Source organism: Amblyraja radiata, chromosome 20, assembly GCF_010909765.2.
Source record: "Amblyraja radiata isolate CabotCenter1 chromosome 20, sAmbRad1.1.pri, whole genome shotgun sequence".
Classification (NCBI taxonomy): Eukaryota; Metazoa; Chordata; class Chondrichthyes; order Rajiformes; family Rajidae; genus Amblyraja; species Amblyraja radiata.
Window position 1 is genome coordinate 37619044 of NC_045975.1, and position 20050 is coordinate 37639093.

The 20050-nt window shown below is 43.5% G+C and overlaps 1 protein-coding gene across 3 annotated transcripts in view; it reads right to left on the reverse strand.

The window, feature by feature from the left end:
- Positions 1 to 11165: 11165 nt before the first annotated feature.
- Positions 11166 to 20050, reverse strand: part of LOC116984313 (SITS-binding protein-like) — a 60235-nt gene continuing 51350 nt past the window's right edge. For 2 of the 3 annotated variants that reach the window (XM_033038433.1, XM_033038432.1), the window contains exons 9-10: positions 16071 to 16250; positions 11166 to 13595 (exon numbers count right to left, since the gene is read on the reverse strand). In XM_033038433.1, the coding sequence (XP_032894324.1) occupies positions 13374 to 13595; positions 16071 to 16250 (402 nt within the window). In that variant the 3' untranslated portion in view covers positions 11166 to 13373. Of the gene's footprint in view, positions 13596 to 16070; positions 16251 to 20050 lie in introns of those variants that run through there. The other variant, XM_033038434.1, reaches the window with a different exon arrangement.

Sequence of the window (20050 nt, forward strand, 5' to 3'; positions counted from 1 at the left end):
TTTTCGGGGCTTCCGCAACGGCGACTTTTCCCGCCCGAGTTGCGGGGTTGAAGAGCACCTGAGCGGGGCCTTACACCATCGCCCCGCGCGGCTTGGAATGGCCGCGGGACTCTGCGAGCGCCTGCCGGGGGCTCTAACAACTAGACCCGGTGCGCGACCTTGCATCACCCGGCGTGGCTTTAATGGCCGCGGGACAATCACCATCGCCAGCCGGGGGCTTTGACTTTGACTCTGACTCTGACATCGGGGGGGAGAGTGCAGTGGAGAGATAAGTTTTTTTTTGCCTTCCATCACAACGATGTGATGGGTGTTTGTGTAAACTGTGTTGTGTCTTGGGTCTTTTTGTTTTGTAAAGTATGGCTGCAGAAACGACATTTCGTTTGGACCTCAAGGGGTCCAAATGACAATAAATTGAATTGTATTGTATTGTATTGTATTGTACTTGAGTTTGACGATTTATTTATGTGTGGTTTTATCTGTTCTGTTTGGATCAGATAGGCAATACAAAGCTTTTCACTATACCTCAGTACACGTGATAATAACAAAATCTAAACCTAATACGTGTCGTCCGTTACTGGGGAATGTCTGCCGGGAGCTCCAGTCACATTTTACCGTCTTATCGATCACTTCGGTTTTCATTTCCCTTTTTATCCATGGTTGTCAATGATTATTCAAGTGTTTTGCATTTGAAGTATTTTCCACCCACCACAAACTAAAAATGCATCAGATCTGTTCAAAGTGAACGTAACTTTCCTGTGTCTATTTGGAATCTGGCATAATTCGATAATCTGATTTATTCGATCATTCGACAAATACAAGGATTGTGTCAGATTACTGAGAATTGAAACTATATTTTGGAAAAGTGCTATGTTGGCGAGTTTGTGTTTCGTGCAGAATCCCAGTGGTGAGTGAGTGGGCACCATAACACTAGGCCACCCACTGACTGATTGACTCCTGATTCAGTGTCGATTCGTCCTGTTTCTGTGATGTTGGGAGGTTTGCCCTCGATTCTTACAGAACGGAAACTTGTTCTGAAATTAACTCCAGATAAGAAAAGAACGTAATTTCTAGTCGATTTTGGAAATTCAAGAATTGATTAAGAAAAAGATGGATGGTTTGAAATTACTCAATAAGCAAACCTATAATAAATGAATGGATTTCATGATTGAACCTCACCCAAACAGCCACTGGTACTTAATCTAATGTTTGGCCAAGGAGAGCAAGATTGACATCACATACACATACATACATTGAGGGAGCAGGGTGGTCCCTGGGCTATGTTGAACTGTGGAGTCAATGTGAGCTGGGGATTGAGGCTTTGCCCAGTGTTGTTGATTTAAAGTGACTTCTGTCTATAGGTTAGCAGAAGGTGATTGGCAAATACAACTCTTTTTCGCTGCCATTTGTCCATCGGTGAGACCAAGCCCAGGCTCGCCGATCGCTTCGCTGAACACCTCCGCTCAGTCCGTGTTAACCAACCTGATCTCCCGGTTGCTCAGCACTTCAACTCCTGCTCCCATTCCCAATCTGACCTTTCTGTCCTGGGTCTTCTCCATTGCCAGAGTGAGGCCCAGCGCAAATTGGAGGAACAGTACCTCATATTTCCCTTGGGTAGTTTACGCCCCAGTGGTATGAACATTGACTTCTCTAATTTTAGGTAGCCCTTGCTTTCTCCCTCCTTCCCCTCCCCAGTTCTCCCACAAGTACTACTGTCTCCGCCTACTTCCTTTCTTTTTCCTGCCCCCCGCCCCCCGACTTCAGTCTGAAGAAGGGTCTCGACACGAATCGTCGCCTATTCCTTCTCCAAAGATGCTGCCTCACCCGCTGAGTTTCTCCAGCATTTTCTGTCTATGTAAAGATAACAGCCCAATCCCAGCTCTTCATCCAAACAGGAATTACAGTCTCTGTATTGATTTGTCTTCGTGGCCTCCTTACAGAAGTATGCAGTCCCTGTCGACTGGCTCATTGACCCAAGCCAAGGCCTGAAGTGACTGTGTTGAGGACCATTGACATTAAGAACCAGATCCCCAGGAAGGAAGGCCTGTGAACAAATATAAAAAGCCTGAGGTGACCTGAGCCCTTTGAACCAGAATCCAAGCACCACCTTTCACCGAGTAGCCGTTAGTTTGGTGCCAGGATGGGAACATTAATCCAAATTTAATCCTGGGGGAACATTGAACTAGAGCACGCATTCCTTTACCTCAGCCTGTGTTCACTTATTTGCTCACTGGCCTGGCTGCTCTAAGTGCCCAGACAGAGCCAGTGAATGAGAAGGGACAGTTTGTTTAACCAGGAGCTGGTTCTCATTCTCAGCTTGAATAAAACCCCCTTTTGAAATCCTTTGCTTGCTTACTGATCCTTGACTGAAACTGGAACAAATGTAGGTCAGTATCAGCATAACGTGTTTCATCCCTTCCAGCCAAGGAGCAGTCATGGTTCCTGTCCAGAGTAGTAATACCCAATCAGCCCCCTCAACTGGTTCTCCCATTCAACAAGGTCATAGCTGATCCAACCATGACCTGAACATAACTTCCCTACTCTTGCCATTCACCTTATTTTGGTCAATGTCCATCTCAGCATTGAATATATTAAAAGGCTCCCCTCTACAGCTCCCTGGAGTGGAGAATTCCAAAGATTCACACCCCTCTTAGAAAAAAGTTCTTCCTTTTCTCCATCTTAAACAGAGATTCTGAAATCATGTTCCCTAGCTCCAGATACCCCACACAGCCAAACATCCTCTCAGCATCCACCCTGTTTGTCACCTCAGGTCATATCACTGGTCTCCAATATGTATAGGCCTAACCTATCTGATTTTATAATAGCACAGAGGGAGGCTATTTGGCCCATCAGGTGCATGCTGGCTCTCTAGGGGGCAATCTCATTTATCCCAAAGCCTCTCTCCTAATTTCTCTGTACCCTTCCAAATATTCTTCTCCTTTGATTCTTCTTGCTTGCACTTGGGGAATTTACACCGACCTAGCAATCTACCAGAACGCTTTGGGAAATGCACCGAAACCAGAGCATCCAGGTGCAGGAAAAATGTTCCCAATGTGGGGCGAGTCCAGAACCAGGGGCCACAGTCTTAGAATAAAGGGGAGGTCATTTAAGACTGAGGTGAGAAAAATCTTTTTCACCCAGAGAGTTGTGAATTTATGGAATTCCCTGCTACAGAGGGCAGTGGAGGCCAAGTCACTGGATGGACTTAAGAGAGAGTTAGATAGAGTTCTTGGGGCTAGTGGAGGCCAGTTCTTTGGATACTTTCAAGAGAGAACTAGATAGGGCTTTAAAGATAGTGGAGTCAGGGGATATGGGGAGAAGTCAGGAATGGGGTACTGCTTGGGGATGATCAGCCATGATCATCACATTGAATGGCGGTGCTGGCTCGAAGGGCCGAATGGCCTACTCCTGCACCTATTGTCTATTGTTTCCCTTTGTGTCTATCTTCCACAACCAGAAACCTTGTTTGAACCAGGGGATCTACAATCTTCTAGACTGCACAGATACAGCATGGATACAGGCCCCTCAGCTCCTACATCAGGGACAAATTCAGTCAATTAACCTAAAAACCTATGTAGGAAAGAACTGCAGATGCTGGTTTAAATGAAAGGTAGACACAAAATGCTGGAGTAACTCTGCAGGACAGTCAGCATCTCTGCCTGAAGAAGGGTCTCGACCAGAAACTTCACCTATTCCTTCTCTCCAGACTTGCAGCCTGTCCCGATGAGTTACTCCAGCATTTTGTGTCTACCTTCAACCTAATAACCTGTACGTTTTTGGAGTGTGGGAGGAATCCTGAGCCTCCGGAGAAAACTCACGCAGACGCAGGTAGAATATATATATTCCGTACAGATAACACCCATAGTCAGGATCTAACCCAGGTCCCTGGCGGCAAGACTACCGTTACACCACTGCACTACCACATCCGGGCCAGATTTCATAGCGCCTTACGGAAACCTCTGGAGACCTTGCGCCCCACCCAAGGTTTCCGTGCGGTTCCCGTAGGTTGCAGGTGGTTGCCGGAGGTTGCAGGTAGTGGAAGCAGGTAGGGAGACTGTCAAAAACCTCTGGTAACCTCCGGGAACCGCACGGAAACCTTGGGTGGGGCGCAAAGTCTCCAGAGGTTTCCGTTCAGGTTTCCTAAGTGGGGCAGGGGCATTATGGTATTGCAATCGCATTCACCAACACAGACGCCAGAAGATCCTTCAAGGGGTGAACCCTCGGAAAGCATCCGGACCTGATGGTGCAGTTGGCCATTTTCTGATAATCTGTATGGAGCAACTGGTTGGAGTTTTTTGCAGACATGTTTAACCTCTGATTGCCGAGGTCTGAGGTTCCCACTCGGTTTATAAAAGACCATCAATAACAGCCGTGCCCTAAGAGAGTAAGGCAGCATGCCCCAGCGATTACAAACCAGTGGCACTAACGTCCACAAGGTGACCTGATTAAGTGTTTTGAGAGATTGATTATGGCACATATCACCTCCTTCCTTGGCAAGAACCTGGTGCTACTACAATTTGCCCATTGCCACAGTCGATCAATGAGAGATGCAATCTCACTGGCTCTGCAATGGACCACTTGGACATTACAAAATACATATATCAGGTTGTTTTTGATTGATTACAGCTCAGGGTTCAACACCCACATCCCCTCCAAACTTGTTAGCAAGATAAGAAAGCTGGGTCGCTGAGCAACTGGTTTCTCTACTTCTTCATCAACAGAACACAGTCCACATAATTTGACAAGAACACTTCCTTCTTGGCAACCATCAGCATAGGAGCACCTCAAGGCAAGGTCCTCAACTCCCTGGTCTATACCTATACCCGTGACTGTGTGGCCTAACATAATTCCAACTCCATCTTGAAATTCAATTATTCAATTATTCAATTCAATTCAATGATAGGTTAGACTGTATAGGGCCTGTCCCACTGTACGAGGTAATTCAAAAGTTCTCCCGAGTTTCCCTTGATTTGAACTCGGAGAATTACGGTAATAGCCGTTCGTAGGTACTCGGGGCTCTCGTGGTCATTTTTCACAGTGCTGAAAAAACTTCACGAGTTACCGCGTTTCCCAAGTACCTGCCGTTAGCGTTACGAGACATCCACGAGCTCCAACGTAGCAGCTACGTACATACCACGAGTTTGAATTTTTTAAGCTCGGGAGAGCTCTTGAATTACCTTGTACAGTGGGACAGGCCCTTATCTCTGCAGCCCAGAATAGGCAGGAAATCAATCAATTCACTAAATGGTGCCAGAACAACCACCTTGCTCTCAACGTAAAAAAAAAAAACCAAGGAACTGATTGTTGACTTTAGAGGAGGAAGACCAAGGGTCCACAAACCTGGCTTCATCCGTGATTTCGCTTCAAAGGTCAACCCCTTTATCCTAGGAACCAACCTAACAAATCTGCCTTGTGTTGCCTCCAATGTTTGTATATCATTCCTTAAATATTAAGGTTTAAATCCTCCGTAGCACTCACAATGTGGTCTCAACAAAGTCCTGTAAATTTGAATCAAAACATGCCCACTTTTATCATCATATTCCATGCAATAGAGGCCAATATTCCAATAATCTTCCTGTACCATCATGCTAACATTTTATGTTTCATTTACTGGGATCCCAGATTCATTTGTATCACATTATGCTGTATGTATGTATGTATGTATGTATGTATGTATGTATGTATGTATGTATGTATGTATGTATGTATGTATGTATGTATGTATGCTGTACATTCTATTTAAATAATAACTTGGTTTTTAATACATCCTTCCAGTTGAGTCTTTAATTTCCCCACATTATTATCTGTTTGCCAGCTTCCTTCCCACTCTTTAAACTTATCTATATCCCATTGCAGAAGATAGACACAAGATAGTCTGAAGAAGAGACTCGACCCAAAACGTCACATATTCCTTCTCTCCAGAGATGCTTGCTGTCCTGCTGAGTTACTCCAGCTGTTTGTGTTTATCTTCGGTTTAAACCAGCACCTGCAGTGCCTTCTTACACACATATCCCATTGCAAACTCTTACTATCCTCATGATTAGTTAACCCAGCAATCTTTGGATAAGTTGAAAGTTTGTCGAGAGTACACCCAGATCGTTTAACCAAGTCGTTAATATAGATTATAAATGGCTGCAGGTAACTCCTTGGATTCCTCTGCTCCACGGAAAACAAATTCTGCCTATCCAGTCTCCCCTCATAATGGCTCCATCTCAGGCAACCTTGTGAATCATCTATAGCCACTCTTTTTCAAATGTCATCTGTTCTAGAATGGAACACTATGGCTCCCCGACAGGTAATGTAAAAATGACCCGTTTTTTCCTGCCTTTTGGATTTGTCAGTTAGCCACTGCTCGATCCTTGCCGATATATTTCCTCCCACCTCACTTTAATCTTATGCAGTGACGTTTTATGTGGCACCTTATCAAAATCATTCTGGAAATGCAAATGCACCACATCTACTGGTTTCCCTTTACCTGCCGATTGTTACATACTTCAGGAACACAAAGACATTTCTCAGACATGATTTTCCTTATGCAAGTCCATGCTGATGCTTTATTGTCATATGATTTGTCTTGTTACTACCTCCCTAATGCATTCTACTATTTTCCTAATGACGGGTATTAGATTAATTGGCCTTCAGTTTCCTGCTTACTATCTCCCTCCTTGTTTGAATAGTGGCATTGGAAATGTTGTTAGATTTCAACCAGTGTCACCATCATCTCAACTGCCACTGCCTTTAAGATCTTAGGGTGCAGACCATTTAGGTGTAGGGGACTTGTTGGCCTTTAGTCCCATTAGTTTCTTACCTTAAGAATCAACCCAAAACCAAATGTATCAATGGGTCGATGAAGAAAAATGCTAGCTTATCGCAGGCGAAACAGGAGATATGAAACAGCGGTACAGAGAACAGGTCACACAGGACTACAGAGAGGGTAGGGAATACACATTTACCAAGGGACAATAGAATTCTAGAACAGATGACATTTGAAAAAGAGTGGCTATAGATGATTCACAAGGTTGCCTGAGATGGAGTGATTATGAGGGGAGACTGGATAGGCAGAATTTGTTTTCCGTGGAGCAGAGGAATCCAAGGAGTTACCTGATAGAGGTGAACAAAAGTATGAGTGTCATACATTAAGCAGTAAGAAATTGAGGTGTTAGTGACCAGAGGACACTGAGTTAGGGTAAAGGGATTGGTGGAAGAATTATTTCACCGAGGGGTTGATTGGAATCTGGAACGCACAGCCTGAGAGGGTAGTGGAACCAGAGACTCTCAAAACAGTTAATATGTATTTAGCTGTGGACCTGAAATAAAAGGCTACAGTCATGGAATGCCGTGGTATAGAAAGATACAGACTGGATGTTGGAAACTGGAATTAGCATAAGTAGGTGACATCAAAGACATAAGTGACTGCAGATGCTGGAGTGTGAAGCAAAATAGAAAATGCTGGAGGAACTCAGCAGGTCAAGCAGCACCTGTGGAGGCAAAGAATGGTTGACAAGTTATCCACTCCCCTATCCATGCTGGTATATTGCCCACTTATATATATCTCACTTTAATCTTATGCAGTAACATTTTACATGGCACCTTATCCAAATTCTCTGGAAATCCAAATACATAACGTATAATAATTCTCCTTTATCCCTTTTGTTTGTTACATTTTTCAAGAACACTAGGAAATGTGCCCGGCATGGTTTGTGGTATTGATAGGCATTCGATAGCCAGCATGGACAAAGTGGGCCAATGGGCCTGGCTCTGTGCTGCATGACTCTTTAACTCAGTGATAAAAGAGACTGTGTAGCACAATGATGCAGCTGATAGAACTGCTGCCTCACAGTACCCGAGACCAGGTTCGAACCTCAGATGCTGCCTGTGTGGAGTCTGCATGTTCTCCCTGTCACAGCATGGATTTCCTCCTGGGGCTCCGGATTCCTTCCACATCTCAAAAACATGCGGGTTTGAAGATTAACTGGCTGCTGTAAACTAGCCATAGTGTGTAGGGAGTGGATGAGAAAGCGTGTTAGGATAGAACTAGTGTGTGAACGGATGATTGATGGTTGGTGTGGGCTGTAGGTTTGTTTCCATGCTGTATTTCTAAACTAAATCCAGTGGGTAAACTTTATGTTGATTAATCTGTCACTCACCACCTCAAATGATCTATTTGGATTGCAAATTTAATAAATGGATACATCATAACATGTTGATAATTTAACAGTAGATTGGTGAATCAATTATTGGTATTTGATGCAGATGTGAACATACATGCAGCCAGTCAGCTGAAGAAATAGGCTCCTATAAGACAGGACAAATCTGTGACTAACTTAACATTACAATTTTGCCTAAATTTAACACTGTATAGATTTCGTGAAAATTAATAAACATTGGGAAGCAAAAAAAAAAACTAGATGCTGAAAAACTGAAATAAAAACAGACTGGAGACACTCAGCAGGTTAGGCATTACCTGTGGGGAGAGGATGGGGTTAACCTTGTTAATGCCTTTTCATCAGAACTGGATACATTTAAAATTATACATATTTTAAATTGCAGAGCAGAGGGATGAATGAAGTGAACAAAGTGCATGTCTGTGAAAGGATGGAGACAGAGGAAATGGATGGCACAGATATGTGTCCATTGAGGGCAGGAGGTGTGGGAACAGAGGAGAAACAAAGAAACAGAATGATATCATGTTCCAACTGCGTGAATAGTGCCGCCGCTGGAAGACTGAGGAGAATGTAAAGAAGAATGTGAGGAAAGAACAGCTGGTCAGGCCCCATCTGTGCAGGGAGGACCACATGGAGTTACATCACAACTGACCAAGGATTGAAAAGCAGAGTCAAATACATGAGGTAATGGGTGATGTTGAATGTGCATGATTTTTATCTGCGATCATCAGCTTTGTTGCAATAATTTAGATACTGAAAGTTGATGCATTTTCCTTTTTATTAAATAATTGAAAATACTTAATTTTGCAAGATTACTGAACAAATTGTACAGCACCAAAAATAAAAACCAAAAATTCAAACCCTAGATTTGATAAATAAAGAGATGGCACAGATTTAAGATAATTTATAAAAGAACAAATGAGAATATAAGGAAATATTCTTTTTTTAAATAAACAGCACATTAGGCAATATTTGGAATGCTCTGTCTGGCAAGTGGTTGTTATAGGTTCAAAAGGTAATTGAACAAGACACTTGAAGAGAAAGTATTGTACGATATGTGAATAACTGGGTTACTCTTTGAATGAGTCACTTCAACTTGAATAGCCACAAGGCTTCCTTTTGTGCTGCACTGTTCTCTTAGTAAGATGCTGTGCTGTAGGTGGAAATGGGTTTGGTTTTATTGCGATTCTGTACAGGGGCAAGTTTAAGGGAATGGGCCTTTATCTGTTATGATCATGGGAAGTAGTTGAGCCCTGTGTTTTTTTCTCCAATAAGTAATAGGTTGATAAGCATTTAGCCCAAAAGGTAGATCAGTAAATGTATTAATAAGATTAGGAAAAATACTTTGAGAGTCTGTGATGGGAAAGACTGTTACAAGTTATTTGAGTATAGGCAAGAACAAGACCTGAAAGGGTGGATCTAGAATCCAAAAGGAATGAGCAGCATACTTTCTAAAACATCTGGAACAATGTTCAACAAAACTTTGGCAGCCGTCTACATTGATCACCAAAATGTATTGGGTACAACAAAGTAATTTGACTCTGGATATAAACCTATGTCCATGGGGACAGAATATAAGGGGGCAGAATTTACTTTCAGCTGTTCAATATCCTGTTTTAACCCACAGACGTGTCTGGAAACCACACAGAAGGAAATGGATTTTTGCCTTGGTTATATACACTGTTGATATGCTGGGACGATTCCTGGATTCCAATAGTTAAATTATAAAGAGATTACACAACAAGGGGCTTATTCAATGGATTTGTGGGTTAAGTCATAAACCACCTGACTGCATTTTTGCAATCCTAAAGTTCTCAAGATATTAAGGGGAACTAACAGGGTGGATAGACACAAAATGCTGGAGTAACTCAGCGGGACAGACAGCATCTGTGGATAGAAGGAATGGGGCCACGTTTCGGGTCGAGACCGTTCTTCAGAGAGAGAAACGAGTTACACTCCTTAAGAAATCCAGGAAATATCTCAAAACAGGCCTTTCGAGAATGAAATTACAAACACATCTATCTGAAAAGGGAGGTATAAATTTAGAAGTTTTTTCTGCAAACATGTTTTAAATGCTAAATCTGAGAATAATGGATAATTGATAACCAAAGAAGGGACAAGGCAAAAGCAGATATAAGGACACAGGTCACCCATGATCTAACTCAATGACAGATTTGTGGGACTACATGGCTTGCACCTGTCTCTATAAGTAATGTAAAAAATGAATGAAGAATTGAAGTATTGTGGGAAGCATAGAAAGGTTAAGTCTTGGGTGATAGAGATGGAATAGAACCATTCATGCTCAATATAAGAAAGCAGACAAATTCTAATATTCAAAAGAATTAGAGCAAGCTTCTGAAGAAAAGATAATCGCACTTGACTCCGTTTGTCTTTCCACAGATGAAGACTTGCTGAGCATCTCCACTATTTTCACTTTTATTTAAGTGAAAATTATTTGGGGTGTGGCTCTAATAGTGATCGAAGTGTTATTGATGATTGTGGCAGAGACCAGATGTTATCCTTTCAAGTCAAAGCCTTCTCTAGAACATGATGATTTTGACCATTGTGAAATTTCAGTGTGTGTCAAATGAGTGTTGTACCTAGTTTTCAACCCAGGGCCTCACTGCTTCGTCAAATGAACATGAAAAGGTTCATGAAGCAATCAGAAAGACAATGAAGCTCTCCCAAGAACCTGGCCACATTTCTCACACATCTGTCAACAATATTTGCAAAAGGTTTACCTGCACTGCTTGACCTTAAGTGTTGTTAGCTGGATTCCTGTTCATTTTACTAAGGCCCATTAATACATTGAATGCTAATTGATGCATTTTTAGAAGAGGAAGTAACAGTAGCCAGGACCAATGATACTAGAGGAGCTCTATCAAACATACTCTAGTATCTTTGGCCAGGACATCAAAGAGAATTCACTCTTGCTCACATGGTACACAGGAACTTTAATACTCATCAGATCCACCAGATACGGCTAACAAAGCACCTTTCACTTTACTGGAGCTCCTGCTGAGATGAATGCCTCATCGGTGAAGGTAGCAAAGCTGCTGCTATCTCATCTGAAGCAGAAAGTTGAGGTGCTTTTTAGAGCTTCCAGAGACAGTCGGAGATATCAGATGAGGAAGTAATGAGCAGTTCTGAGTCATGAGGATGGAAGAATGACAAAAAACACAAGGAACTTTAATTAAAATTTCCAGTCCCAGGTTTCCCGTTGTTGCAAAAATCGAGACTGTACGCTGTGTACCAGCAGCAAAATATATATTTTTAATATAACTGTGATTAATATTTCCTACCATATATTTATTGTTTGCAGAAGGGCAAATATGTGGATGCAATCTAGGAGTAGTTCAATGAGATCAGTTCAGTACACTGGTCTTACCCAGTTGTCAAACTTTGAACTTTTCGTTAGTTCTTGGAATCATTCCACTGTGCGTAATAGCTAAGAATTTGGGGGGGGGGGGGACATTAATTTGATCAATGTTAAGTATGATATTTTTCAGACTTTTTTCAGAACATTATGGTGCAGTGTCTGGGTTTAGGCACCACTTGGCTAAAGTCACAGGATCGAACTTCTGATGCGAGCTCAGGAAATGCACAATTCCCGCAACACCCTGGCCAAGCAGAAAAATGGGCATCCAACTTCATTATCCTGACCTAACAAGGAACTTTATTTCCAGATGCCCATTCCTATTGAAATAAACTCCTTTGCAAAATGCACTGCAGCTCCCCTTTATCATTATGCTTGCATCACTGGAAGGCCAGCATTTAATGCTGATCCCTAATCACCCTTGAGGTAGTGGTGAACCACTGTGGTCCTTCTAGTGAAGGTGCCCCACAGTCTTCTTGGGTAGGGAGTTCACAGGATCTTGACCCAACAGTGATGTAGCAGTGACATAGAACCACGTCAATATATTGAATGAATCTGAGGGGAACATAAAGAAGGTGATATCCCCATGCACCTGCTGCCTATAACTATATATAATGGGGATAGTAGGAGCGTAGCCTCTCAGATATGTGCGTCTGGTGGTGGCTCCTTGGTGTAGACAGCCACGTGTTGCAAGGCTGTGTGCTGCACATAGGCACTGATGGATAAAGGCAGCGAGGTATTGAGGCGGCATAAGGCAAGAATGGAGAACAGGCTCACACCAGGTCACACACAAGAACAAGATAAACCAACGCAGCAGACAACGGAGTCTTTTTCACCAAATATAACACTCTCTCACACCTCAGTCTCTATTCCAGGGACTCTGCCCATTATCTACTGTCAGTTCTATCAGCATATTGACTTCCTGAACCTCAGTATTGTGTGCTGGGATAGGTGATGTATCTAAAGCATTCCAGAGTCAAATGCTCACATCAATATTTATATTGATATACGTAACCCAATGCATTTTGCTGTGTGATGGGTGTTTTGTATTTAATTCACGCTGATCCTTCTCAGAATATGTGACAGGACAGTGCGGAGGGAGCTTTACAGTGTGTATGACTAGCACCGTCTCTGGGGGTATTTCATAGGCAGACAGAAGAAGGAACTTGGCACAGGGCTGTCCCCGCCCTGGGGAGTATTTATGGTACAGTATGGAGAGAGATGCAGTGTTCTTGTCCTGGGAGTGTTTGATGAGTGATCGAACTGGAAGTGTTTCATTTCTTAACAACACTTCTCTTAACATAGTAAACAAATTCTGCAGTTTTTCAGTTTAAATGCCTGTGGAAATAATTAAAGACTGTGGTGATCTGAGATAATGCGGGCCCTGAATACGGGCCTGGTCCTGAACCGGAGCCTGGATCTGTTCAAGCCATGGGCCTAAACCTGAACCTGGATCTGAGCCCTAATCCAAGGTCTGAGCCTGGGCCCGGGTTTGAGCTTTTGTCTGCCTTGGACCTTGCTTTGGACATTGGCTGCTTGCACCTGATGAATACTTAATTCAGCTATCACTAGAAAACAGTTCAGCCTCACAGGCAACGTTGAGGCATGGTTATGGAAGGTTCGGGCCACAGCTTCTGCACAGATTGCAGCAGGTGCTGGAAATGCCAGTTCTTGCAACACTCCCTTTGGGAGTTGCGATCGCAAACTGGGCTGTTTCCTTATCGCTCTCTGTAAACGGCACCTGCTGACATTTAAGACAGTGCAGGCAGCCAAGCTGTGGTCCATAAAACAAAAATCCAGTTGACTGTTGAAGAATTGTGAAGAGTTTTGGTCCCTCAGGCGTGGGGGGTTGCTGGCTGGCTCTCTGTAAAGGGCAGATCCTGGGATTTCTGCCTGATGAAAACTGCCACGTCAGTCAGGGGCACTGGATATTCCTCGAGCAGGGTCCCACCATCAATCACTTGGGCTGTGTTCACATCTTTCCACTGGTAGCCGTTTCCTGGTAGATAGATGTCCCTGTGGACTTTGCCCGGCTCTGTCACTGGTGCCACCAGTACCTAGGTGTGGGAAGCAGACTGGTTACAGAATGGGCTACCAACTCTACAGGAGCCACACACTTCCCCAAACAGCAAAGAGCATCTCACTAGCTTTGCAAAATGTGGCCATATTAGAGCTTCAAGCAAGATAATTATTATTTTGAGGAGGTTACAAAGGTGATCGATGAGGGTAAGGCAGTGGATGTTGTCTACATGGATTTTTGCGGGAACTTGAGGTTTTCTTTGAACATTGGCTGCGGCGGAGGCTCGAGTGTGTCGTGGATACAGCTGACAATGTTGTAATCTGATGGTCGATGTTTGCAAACTGCATGAATAACAGTTTTGATTAACACAGTATTTTCCAAACTGTGAATTTGTAATAAAAGCTTGTTAAGGAAAAGATTTAAGGATTTTAGTAAAAGCCCTGTCCCACGGTACGAGTTCATTCCAAGAGTTCTCCCGAGTTTGCCTTGATTCGAACTCGGAGATTTACGGTAATGGCCACTCGTCGGTACTCGGGTCTCTCGTGGACATTTTTCATCATGTTGAAAAATCTTCACGAGTCTTCCCGTGCTTACCTGCCGTTAGCGAGTCTTCCCGAGTACCTGCCGTTAGCGCTAAGAAACTTCCCCGAGCTCCGACGTACCCACTACGTTCATTCTCCGTGCTTACCACGAGCTTGATTTTTTTTAAACTCGGGAGAGCTCTTGGAATGAACTCGTACCGTGGGACAGGGCTTTTAGGCATTTTATAAAGTTCTCCATGGTAGGCTGAACCATTAGATTAAAATGCACAGGATTAACAGTGACTTAGTTGTATGTATTCAGAATTAGTTTACTGATAGCAGGGTTGTGGTGGAAGGATGACATTCAGGCTGGAGGTCTTTGACCTGTAGGGATCCGTGCAGGGACCGTGGCTGTTTGTGATGTTGTGGTGACTTAGACATAAAGATAGATGTGTTGGTTAATATTCGCAGATGACACCAAGATTCTTGCTCTCGCAGACTGTGAGGAAGGCTGTCAATGTTATCAGTGGGATGTGTATTGCCTATAGAAATGGGCGGAGAAATAGCAGATGGAATTTAGTCCAAACAAGTGTGTGGTGTTGCACTTTGGGAAGTCAAATTTAAGGGGAAAATATACAATGAATGGCATTGATGTACAGTGGGATCTTGGGCTCCAAGACCATAACTCACTGAAAGTGGCAAAACAAATAGATAGAATGGTAAAGAAGGCATATGATATTTTTGTTTTCATAGGTCAGGACATTGAGAATAAGATAGACACAATAAGCTGGAGTAACTCAGCGGGACAGGCAGCATCTCTGGAGAGAAGGAATGGGTGACGTTTCGGGTCAAGACCCTTCTTCCGTCTCTATCTTCGGATTAAACCAGCAGTTCCTTCCTACACATTGAGAATAAGAGTCTGGAAGCCATGACTTAGCTTTATAGGACTTTGGTTAGGCCGCATCTGAAGGATTTGCCTGCAGTTCTGATTGCCCGATTACAGGAAGAATGTGGATGATTTGGAAAGGGTGCTGAGAAGGATTGCCATAATGATGCCGGGATTAGAGGGTATTAGCTACAGGGAGCGGTTGGACGGACTTGGATTGTTTTTTATGGAACGCCGGAGATTGCATGGAGACCATTAGAAATATATTAAAGTATGAGAGGCATAGATAATATAGAGTCAGAACCTTTTTCCCCAGGATGAAAAAACAAATATTAGAGGGCACAGCATTAAGGTGAGAGGGGCGAAGTTTAAAGGAGGTGTGTAAGGCAAGTTTTTTTTGCACAGAGGGTGGTGAGTGCCTGGAATGCGCTGTTTGGGGTGGTGGTTGAGGTAGGTATGCTAGTGGCATTTCAGAGACTTTTGGATAAGTATATGGATATACAGGGAACGGATGAATATGGGTTATGTACAGGGAGATAAGGATTATGTTCGGCACAGACATTGTGAGCCGAAGGGTCTGATCTTGTGTTGTACTGTTTTATGTTTTATGGTACATCCGTTCAATTTGACTGTATTTATAATTATCAGAAAAGCAAGCTGATTGCAAAAAGCAAGGATATCTCAGGTTGGACAACATAAGTTTAAGGTAAGGAATTAGATGGGATGTGAGGATTAAACCCAGGAAGGGTTTGGAATTTGAAACGCACTGCCTAAGGGAATGGTACTTGGCAAGTATTGCATGGCCGTGGCATTAATAGGCTCTGAACCAAGTGCTGGTAAATGGGATTTGTGTAAACGGAGACGTTGATTATTGTGTACACAAAGTGCTGAAAAACCTGTTTCTATGACTCTGTCGCTGCTGATATTCCATGCTCAAGTCAAATTATCACCACACTATGCAGCCATTATTTTCTCCTTTGTTTCGCTTGTACAGGCTAGGCAAACAGAAACTAACAAGGAGAGACAAGTCAACGGCAACGGCACAGATTGTCCCCAACCTGTTTGCTTGCAATATAATGAAGTTGTTGGAACAATCTGCTCGTACCTCGTCACCAATCAGAAACTCATCATTGATAATGAAGGTACTTGGGTCACTAGGGCTGATCCACCACAGCGGCCGAAACACAGGATGCCCGAGGGATGCCCACTCTGCAGCGTATTTCAGGAGAAGTGGCACGACAAAAGCCTGGTGTCTGTGTATATACGACCGGGTCACATTCACAATCTGGAACAGAGATCGCTATCAGCTTCTGATCACCCAAATGGAGAATAACAAACAGTGCCTGCTACCTCACAAGGGTGATTTATATTTAGAAGTAATTTACGAACTGAATCTCATCAAGTGGTTTATATATAGATTATCAGAATGATTTACATGCTGGAATGTGATCAAGGGGTTTCAATATATTAAATGTAAGATAACAGACACATGGGAGTGCGTTGAGTTGGAATATACAGGGTGGGGGTGCAGGGGGTGATGCTTTAGTAGAATTACAAGTGTTCAGGAAGGTCGGGTTGTAGGTGGAATTAGATGGCAACCTTTGGTAGTTTGTATATAAATCACACAACTTGTTTCATGTATTGGTCATGGGATGCCAACATCACAGAAAATGCCCACATTATTTGTCGATCCCAATCACCCTGAGGGGCAGATAGGAGTTAACAACCCAGGTGGGTCTGAAGTCATGGAAGATTTCCTTCCTGCACGACATTTGTGAACCAATGAGTTTTGACGACAATCCAATCGTTTCTCATCGTGACTGGGGAAATGGTGCAGGAAAGTGGGTTTCAGATTCCTGAGGAACTGGGACAGTTGCTGGGAGAAATGGGACCACAGCTCACCAGACAGGTTGCACCTCGACATGAACATGACCAATACCCCCGAGGGGCAGTTTGCCAGAACCGTTGTGGAGGGGTTAAACTAGTGTGGGGGGTGGGAATCTGCAGGTAGAATCAAAGCTCAGCTGAAAATAGAACTAGGAGTTCAGGTGAGGAGGCATTTAAGGAAGAAACAATAATCTACATGGCTGATGACAACTAGAGTGAATAAGAACAGGCGCAAAGTAGAGTAAAAAGGGAACTTAAATAATAAATGCATTCGGTATACTATCTTCAGCTAATTAATTCCCACTCGGATTTTGTGGCTTTTAAGGTTTACTGTGCATGTAAGTGAATGTGTGGAGTGTGGTAAATAAAGTTAGTGAACTACAGACACAAGCAGCTGCATGTGCTGGTGATAACAGAAACTTGGCTCAAAAAAGGAGCACGTCCAGGCCTTAGAGGTTCCTGGATACAGAGTGTTCAGGCAAGATAGGGAAGAAAAACAGCAGTGTTGATTAAATAAAATATTAGTGTTGGAGAGGATGGTGCAGAATTGTCAAAGACAGAATCCAGTTTGAGGTAAGAAACTGTAGAAACAGAATTGGAAGTTCTTCTATATGTTACCAACAACTAAGAAAGATATAAAGGAGTGAATATGCAGGCAAATTAGAGAAGAACCAAAAACTATACAGTAGGGGAGGGCTTTAATTGTCCCAATGTAAACTGGGGTAGCAATATGTTAATGGCAGAGAGGTTGAAGAATTTCTGAAACACTTAGACTCATACAGCACGGAAACAGTTCCTCCGGCACAGCTTGCTCGTGCCAACCAAGATGCCCCATCTACACTAGTCTCACCTGCCCACATCCCCCTTAACCTTTTCTATCCATGTACCTGTCCAAATGTATTTTAAATGTTATTATATTACCTGCCTCTAGCAGCTCGTTCCATAAACCTACCACCCTCTGTGTGAAAAAGTTGCCCCTCAGGTTCCTACTAAATCTTTCTCCTCTCACTTTAAACCTATGTTTTCTGGTTATTGATTCCCCAACTCTGGTAAAACATTGTGCATTCGGCCTATCTATTCCACTTAAGATTTTACACGCATCACCCCCTCAGCCTCCTGCGCTCCAAGGAATAAAGTCCTCGCATGCCCAACCTCTTCATATATCTCAGGACCACAAGTCCCGGCAAAATCCTTGTAAACAGAATAAATTCCCTGAGCAGTAAGTTTCTGGTCCAACAAGAGGCAGGCATTGGAGATACAAGAAACTGCAGGTGTTGGAACCTTGAGCACAAAACAACAAAGTGCTGGAGGAACCCATGGGTCAAGCAGCATCTGTGGAGGTAATGGACAGATGATGTTTTGGCCCGGGACCCTTCTTCAGAGTGACTGGAGTTGGGGGGAGAAAGCTGGAAAAGAGGTGATAGTGGGGCAGTGCCCAGCAAGTGATATATGGATGCAGATGAGGGGGGAGCATGGGGCTTGATTGCTAGATGGATGGAGTAAGTGGTAATGGCTGGAGGCAAATGAATATCAGATAAGGGAAGAGGAGAAGTAAAATGTGAAGCCAGTTGGAGAAATATTGGGGAGGGGTTGGGACGGAGATGGGAGATGAGTGTAGGAAGGAGGGGAAAGATGCAGAATGATTGGAGATGTGGGTGAAATGTATAAGGGTGGGGGTGAGAGAGGAAAGATAGGGGCGTGTATTAAATGCTACCCAGACTATGAGGTGCAGCTCTTTCAGTTAGCAGCGGCCTCACTCTGACCAAGAAAGATCAGTATGGGTATGGGAACAGGAGTTAAAATGGTTAGCAATTTGGAGTTTCAGTAGACCAAGGTGGACAGAGTGCAAGTATTCAGCAAAACCTAGTCTATGTTTGGTCTCGCCAATGTAAAGGAGGCCACATCAGGAGTACCGGTTTGCAGTAGACAAAGTTGGAAGAGGTAGACATGAAACTGTGTCTCACCTGGAAGGGGGGTTGAGTTCCCTGGATGGAAGCGAGAGGGGAGTTAGATGTGGTCCTTGTGGCTAGAGGGATCAGGGGGTATGGAGAGAAGGCAGGTACAGGATACTGAGTTGGATGATCAGCCATGATCATATTGAATGGCGGTGCAGGCTCGAAGGGCCGAATAGCCTACTCCTGCATCTATTTTCTATGTTTCTATGGGATATGTAAGGACTCGCATTACATCCCCATGCAGGTAGGGAAGGGGACTGGTTCAGTGGGAAAGGATGAGTGAACCAAGGAGCTGCAAACTCCCCCACTCCACGCCCTGAAGGTGATCAAGAGCAGCACCTTCAGTCAGAGACTGATTGCACCAATGTGCAAAACTGAGAGATATAGGAAGTCTTGTATACCAGCTGCTATAAGGTTTTACAATGCACAAAAATAACTTTGCACTTTTTTAGTATTCATTCATTGTATTTTAACTTATTAAGTATGGAAGTTATCTGAGGAAATGTGTGGTGTTATGTCTGTCTTGAAGCTGTTGTGGCACTGTAATTTCCTGTAAAGGATTATTAAAGGATCTATCTATCTATCTATCTATCTATCTATCTATCTATCTATCTATCTATCTATCTATCTATCTATCTATCTATCTATCTATCTATCTATCTCGAGTCATCTGTACACAAAGCGGGAAAAAATGTGATCACATTTAAGCTGAACGAAATGTTGGAGAATCATGTGTTGACTGCGGAGGCTGGTGGGATGACATGTGAGGTCCTGGGGAAATCTATCCTTGTTCCTTCTTGGGAGAGTGGGAGTGAAAGAAGAACTGTGGGATGCAGAGGAGACACATGTGAGGGACCCATCCACAACAGCACGGGGGGGGGGGGGGGGGGGGGGAGCCATGCTTACTGAAGAAAGAGGACATCTTGGGAGAAGGGGCAGCGGGGATGAAACTGAGAGTAAGGGATGCAGTCCTTACAAGATGGGTGGAGTGTGGTCAAGGCGGGTGTCAGTAGGTTTGTAGTAGATGTCAGTTAATGGTTTGTTCCTTGTGATGGAGATAGAGATTGAGAAAGGGGTGAGAGGTGTCACAGATAGTCTAAGTGAATTTGAAGGTAGTTAATAGTAAGGCTGATGAAATCAACGAGTTCAGCACATGTGCAGGAGGTAGCCAATGTAGAGGAGCAGGAATTGGGGAATGTCTGGAACAAGGAGTGTTTAACGTAATCAACAAAAAGACAGGCAT